The sequence below is a fragment of the Otolemur garnettii genome, unplaced genomic scaffold (genome assembly GCF_000181295.1).
Source record: "Otolemur garnettii isolate 467f Iridium unplaced genomic scaffold, OtoGar3 scaffold00016, whole genome shotgun sequence".
NCBI lineage: Eukaryota > Metazoa > Chordata > Mammalia > Primates > Galagidae > Otolemur > Otolemur garnettii.
In genome coordinates this window covers 7,412,095-7,418,741 of record NW_003852411.1, presented here as the reverse complement: position 1 = coordinate 7,418,741, position 6,647 = coordinate 7,412,095, and the positions used below count along the sequence as shown (strand labels likewise).

Sequence of the window (6,647 nt, the reverse complement as noted above, 5' to 3'; positions counted from 1 at the left end):
GTTTAAGCGTTCAAACATCTTTGCTTTTGTTCTTACTGTAACACAATATAAATTAAAATTCAAGTAAAAAGTTGCCAAAACTCATTTTCTCCTGGTTTACAAGGAGGAATGAAAACAATGTTCCCATTGAACTTTAAAAAAAAAAAAAATCTTTGAAGTAGTGACACAAAAACCTTCACAAGTATGACCCCTTTCTCCGCAACAGGAGTACTGACTTCTGTTACAGAAGATGGTAAGTAAAATGAGGAGTTTAATATAAATATTAAATAATTAAGTTAAAAGACATGGTTCACATAAATAAATAAATATGATCATTTGACTTCTACAGCTCAGTTGAACGTTCTTTCAGCAGTACTGTGGGATTGATATCGTTTAGTCCAGAGCGAGAGGCGCTTGCATTTATGGTGACTGTTTTGGTGAGCTCTGGGTCTGGAACGTTGAATGAGGTAAAGGGACAGCCCTTCACATTATTGCAGATGAGAGACTGAATTGAGGCAGTGTTGATGATTTTAAAACCTACTTCTCCACCAAAAGTGCTCGGCTTCCAGTAGTCAGGAGAACATATAGCATTACCCATAAGTCCTTTCAAGGAGAATGGTGCTCCAACTTCCACCATGGTCTCCCCAAAGATGGCATCCGGACGAGGCTTTTCCACCAGAAGGGCAGGATAAAACTCCATAGCATCAACGTCACCATAGAGGGCTTCCAGCTCTGCAGCCATTTCCTTCTCTCCTGGGAAAGTGATGAAGACAGAGACAATCTACGTCAAACTTTGGAAAATAAAAAAAGTAGCTGTACCCCTTTGCTCAATTTTCTTCAGTTTTTCTATTGTTTCCATTGGACCCCTGATTCTTTTACGAAGTTTGGAAACTACTTCTCACCTGTAAGTTCTTCAAATGATGAATAGGGCTTCAGCGAAAAGCGCTTGCGGTACTCATTGAAAGACTGGTATCTCATCTGTCTGCTGTGGTCAATTGAGGCCTTTGCTACTTTTTGTACTGCAGATGGAAGATTCCTGCCACCAGAAACCTGTGGAAAATAAATTTAGTTGTAAAAAAAACCTCTATTATTTCTACTGTAAGAGCATTCCTTAGGTACACATAAGGTACAAGTGATGCTTCCAACCAAGTCTATTTTTATTTCCTGGAAAGATGCTTACTACATATATTTCAACAGGACCTCTGCTTATAATTCAATGGGATGCCAGCCTAGGACTTATTTGCCTTTTTTGTTTTTTTTGAAATGTCTTTTATTACTAGATTGAAGTATGGAGTCAAAAGCTCAATCTTTGAAGAGAAGAACACAGTTGGTAAAGTGATAATATCAGATTTTAAGAACACTTATTTGCCTTGTAAAATTATAAAAATTATACTAGTATTCGAGTCTGAAATATTTATTTCTATAGTTATACATTGTACTTCTTGAAAATACCTATTTTTAAGATATCGATAACAATTTGCTCTTTGATAATGACAGACTAAACGTTTAGACATTTCCCAATAAAGCTAGGCTTCTTATTTCAATAAAAGTTTTACTAGCCATACAATTACTCTTTTGTGTGTGTGTGTGCAGTTTTTAACGGGGGGCTGGGTTTGAACCCCCCACCTCCAGCTTATGGAGCTGGCACCCTACTCCTTTGAGCCACAGGTGCCAACCCAGTATCTCTTTTAGTAAGTTCAAGGAAAACTAATTTCTGTGGTAGAAATTTTAAAGTTACTGACTAGTCTATTACTTTTCAGTAATAATGCTTACCCTTCCAGCAATTTGTTTGGTGAATGATTCAACAAACTGGGTCAGTCCATGTTCCAGTAATATAGAGTTGTTGTAGATAAACTGTTGATAGTTGTATTGGTTGTCATCAATTTGAACGGTGTCCGGCAGAAGGGGATGCCAGTGATAGAGTGTGTTAAACTCAGCAGCGATACGGTTTTGGTACTGGAATTGTTGGTTGAAAAGCAGCTCTGGGTCAAACTTCAGTTTGAAGTGATAGCCACTCAGGTGCTGTACATAATCCTCAATCACAATCTTAATCGTCTCTCCTGTTTGCACCAAAAAATTATGAATATTAATTTTTTCTGATCACAAACCTTCAAGCCATTGAAATGCAATTTTGCTATTTGCTATTTCTTCACTTCTCTTTGTTTTCCTTGTTCATATCCAAACAAAAGATAGTTATATTACCAATCATGCTCACAGACAGAATTAACATAGGATGTGCGATTTCCCCTTTACCATAGTCTGCCAGTTCTTCGAAACATGTCTCTGGGGAAGAGGGTTCTAGTTAAATGTTCTCTTCTTGCTTACCTATCAGTATCAGCCTGGTGGTCTGGAACAACCTCTCGTCATCCCATTCTGGATGCTCCTGCTTAAGCACGTCGCACACTCTGTTATGTTCCCGAAGCCAGATTGTGGCGTACATCATCAGACCGGGCACCAGACCGAAGACCTCGTGCCCCACAGCAAACTTCAGGTGTTCAGGGACGTGAGGGGGGTAGATCATCTCTGCTTGAGTATCTTTGACTGTGGGAGGATACACTTCTCCATCAATTATCTAAAAAATAACAGTAACAAATAAACATGAATTAAAAGTGAAAAAACAAATAGTTATCATTAGGAACTTTACAATTTAGGCCTAAATGGGAAGTCGTAACTAAGAGCTAATATGGAAAGGAGACTACATACCTGATACTTCATTTTTCCATCCTTGAAGAGGCGCAGTTTATGCTGTCTATCCAGAGTTTCACCATAAACGTGATTTAAGTCCACCTAGAAAATTATGAAAAATTATGATTTGTTGTTATTTAAGTTGTTCTTATATAAAGTGTCTATTCTATAAATTATTTTTAATAATTTGATGACTTAGCACTCTTTAAAATTTTCCAATAAATACGTATATTTTTGCCATAGCCACAAAATACTAAATACATTTGTTCTGGTTTTTTTGGTAGTTTTTGGCTGGGATCAGGTTTGAACCTGCTGCCTCTGGTATATGGGGCTGGTCCCCTACTCCTTTGAGCCACAGGCACCGCTACTAAATAAATTTGTTTATCCACTATTTGTTTATCCATAGCTACAAATCTATATATGTCCCTTGTGTTTTAAAAATTAGTGTACCATATTGAGTGTATATCATATAGTAATTCTTTAAAAATTATTTTTAAAATGCATTATGCATAAAAAATTTTTATCAGTATATGTTAAAGCTGTGTTATTGAACTCCAAAAGATAATAATGTTGTAAGAATTTCACCTTATAATATTGAAAGCAGCATAATCAGAGTACAAATGTATTTTACTTGCAGTGCTAATATTTTAAACTAAAAATCTGAGACAAATTACAAGCAGTAATAGCTATATATGTGTGTGTCCTTTACTGATTTGCTATAATTCTGATTTAACTCTGTCTTACCCCATGGCCTAGCCCTTTGGTGAAAGCTGGTCCTCGTGCAATATCTGTCTTGAAAAATTGATGGGTAAAATGCTGGGCAAAGAACGCAAACATCAAATTTGTGCCCTGGGGATCGGGGATGAACTTTCTTCTTAGAAGAAGTTTTTCCACAACCTCTTTTGAATCAGGAAGCTCCTTCTTCCCTGAAAAAATGAGAAAGCTAAGATAAGAACCCACCCTGTATTTTCAAGAAAACAGATAATGACTGTCAATTTATCAGGAATTCTTTGCTTATAGGATAAATATAATTGTGAGCAGGATCATAATATAAATCATGCTTCTAATATATGGGAGAACAACTTCTTTTTTTTTAATTTTTTTGGAGACAGTTTGTCCCTTTGTTATCATCTCAGACTGGAGTAGAGCTTATTGTAGCCTGGACCTCCTGAGCTCACGTTGCCTCAACCTTCAAGTAGCTGGGACTACAATGTAGCACCACACCCTGTTAATGTTTTTTTTTTTTTTAAATCTTTTGTAGCAACAAGGTCTCAGTATGTTTTCCAGGCTGGTCTTGAACTCCTGGCCTCCCAAAGCACTGAAACTGGAGGCATGAGCCACTGTGCCTGACAACTTTATGAATAATTTTATCTGTCTTAACAGTGAGAATTCATTTTCATCAAAGAATTTGAAAATATTAAAATATTATATACGAAGATGCTTATTTCTTTTTGTGTTTTACATAGATTTACACTTTAAAAAACACCCATAAATATCCATAATAAAGAAAAAAAATACTTCTGTTAACAAATAAATGATAGTTTAAGGTCAACTATTTTAGGTCGCAATCCAGCCCCCCTTGTACTTAATGCACCTCTAATGAGGTCTTTTCACTCACCTTTCACACCCAGGGGAGTTGGGCAGTCATCGGCCACAGGAGGAAGGGCTCTGGTATAATAGGAGAGGTTAGAGAAGGCTTCCCAGCTTTTGTAGCCGTAGTGTACATTATAAGTTGGTGGACTATCAATCAGATGTGATCTGGCTGAAATTTCAAGGAAAAAAATTGTCTTATTTATTCCTACAGGCAAATCAAATCAATGATCATTTCATTGCAAAATGTGGTAACTAACTCAGGATTGAATTTAATTCCAACTATCAAAGATACTCTATTTTAAAACATTTATACTTTAAAGTCCAACTGCCACTTTAAATGAATGTTTAATAAATACAAACTCTGGCAATCTTGATTTCTCGTAACTACTCACTACTCAAGAGATCTATAACAGGGTTGTCTGTCTGGGCATGACACTCTAGAACAATAGCAAGATATTTTCTTGCTGATCCAAATCCAAATTAACCATTAATCTTTAATCAGTGCTACATGTTCAGAACAATTCTGTGGCCCATGGACATTCCATAAACAACTGGACCACATTTCCTCTGCAAATTGGCCAGAACAGTGAAAGTTACAAGTGTGGGGCGTTGTCAGCAGAATTTTAACTGTGACACAGAAATGTATAAAGTGATGGGGTTTAAAATGTCAATATTTTTTGACCCATAAGATAGCAGGCAGACTAAAAAGGTATCTTCAAAATCATTTTGACAAGCTTGGAAATGTGGTTTTGGATGAGATCTAGTCATCTACAGTATTATAAAGCACATTTTTCTTTAAAGGAGCTAAAAATCTTAGAAAGCGATGTGTACTTACATGTTAACACATATCTCATAATTGTGTTTCGGAGGAAGGGAATGTTATTGACGATGTTCCAGACTCCCTTGAAGTGGGTGAGTATGTAGTGCACTGTGTTTGGCGTGGGCTTCAGTAATAATTTTATTCTTGTCAGAAATTCAGCTGCATTACAGAAAAAAAAAAAGGAGAGAGAAATTAATGGGGCCCGTTATAAGTATATAAACTGGTAATTGAGTGCAACCCCATTCCAAATGAGCAAACTCAAAAGCAAACTTACGTGTTGAACAGTTTTCACCATAAAATCCTGTCCGGGTACAATCACACTTATACTGGTCGAATCCCACGGTCATACATACACCTCGGTTTTGACATGGGTTGGAACAGCAAGGATTTGCTACAGTGAAAGGAAGGACAAAGAAAACATTCCTCAAAGTCTTAATCTTGACTTAAACTTTTAATTGTTTTACTAATTATAAGTCAACGTCGCAATAATATATTAAAGAAATATACAGGTGGTTATGGAAATACAATTGTTTTAACCTGCCTCACAGAATAGTTACAATGTAGAAACACTTAGTCTAAACAAGGGTAAAAGAATATTCGACTTGGTAAATAGTATTATTAACTTTTTTCTTAGTAACTTCTTGGACGTTCAAAGTAGTATTTTTAAGAAGCGCAAAAAAAAAGTAGCACTTTAAAAATTAAAACGGACGGATCTAGTACATTCATCAAAAATTAGGAAAACTTTCAAGGTAAAAATAGCTTACCTTCACAATATTTTGCTTACATTAAAAATAATCTAGGAAAGTCTAGGCTTTCCTGAGGTAGGAAAGCCCTGACTAGAGAGCTTTTTTTTTTTTTAATTTCTTACATTCAGTATCAGTAGATACCACACACAATTCACACATATTGATCAGACCTTACTTAGCACAATGACAACCTGCAAATTAGTATCACTATCCCCGTTTAACAGATGAGAGTGAGTCTCAGACCAGGTAAGTAACTGGTTCACGACGATCAGAGCTGGTGGCAAAACTGGAAAATGCACCCAGTCCTTTTGGACTCGAGTGTTCTGAGCTCTTTCCCGCATCACGCAGCGTCTCTCTTTGGAGCGCGGTCGGGGCACCGGGACTGACCCGGCAGGTCAGAGCGGGAACCGTGCCCAGCTGCGCGGAACCGAGAAGCCCACCGGGCGCAGCGCCAAGGACCCACCTGCTTGGCTGAGCGCCAAGGCCGCGCAGAGCAGCAGGGCGCGGGCGAGCATCGCGGCGGCGGCGGCGGCGGGCAGGGTGCGGACGGCGGAGGCGGAGCCGTCTGGGCGTCTGGCGTCGGGGCTGAAGGAGGGTCTGCTGCGGAGGCCTGGGCGTGCTCCTGACGCTCCCTGCTAGTCGTTTGACAACTGGACGGTGCTGCGGCCACCTTTCCTTATATGCACCAAGACCAAACCCCCGTGTGACGAAAATTTGACCCACCCCCCTGAACTAAAATTGCGAAAGCCCGGTGGGGGCAGTTTTTAGACAGATGGGAAAATCAGAAACCCAGAAAGAAGCTCGCCCGGGCTGGCTGCCCCCAG

The 6,647-nt window shown here is 38.5% G+C and overlaps 1 protein-coding gene across 1 annotated transcript; it reads right to left on the bottom strand.

Annotated features, from left to right (window-relative positions):
• Positions 1–247: 247 nt before the first annotated feature.
• Positions 248–6,466, bottom strand: PTGS2 (prostaglandin-endoperoxide synthase 2). Its single transcript, XM_003785615.2, has 10 exons — positions 6,287–6,466; positions 5,352–5,468; positions 5,093–5,236; positions 4,283–4,426; positions 3,409–3,590; positions 2,683–2,766; positions 2,305–2,551; positions 1,753–2,039; positions 882–1,029; positions 248–732 (listed from the first exon to the last, which is right to left on the bottom strand). Exons 1-10 carry the CDS (start codon positions 6,336–6,338, stop codon positions 323–325), a joined length of 1,815 nt encoding a protein of 604 aa, XP_003785663.1. The 5' UTR covers positions 6,339–6,466; the 3' UTR covers positions 248–322.
• Between the last annotated feature and the right edge of the window lie 181 nt (positions 6,467–6,647).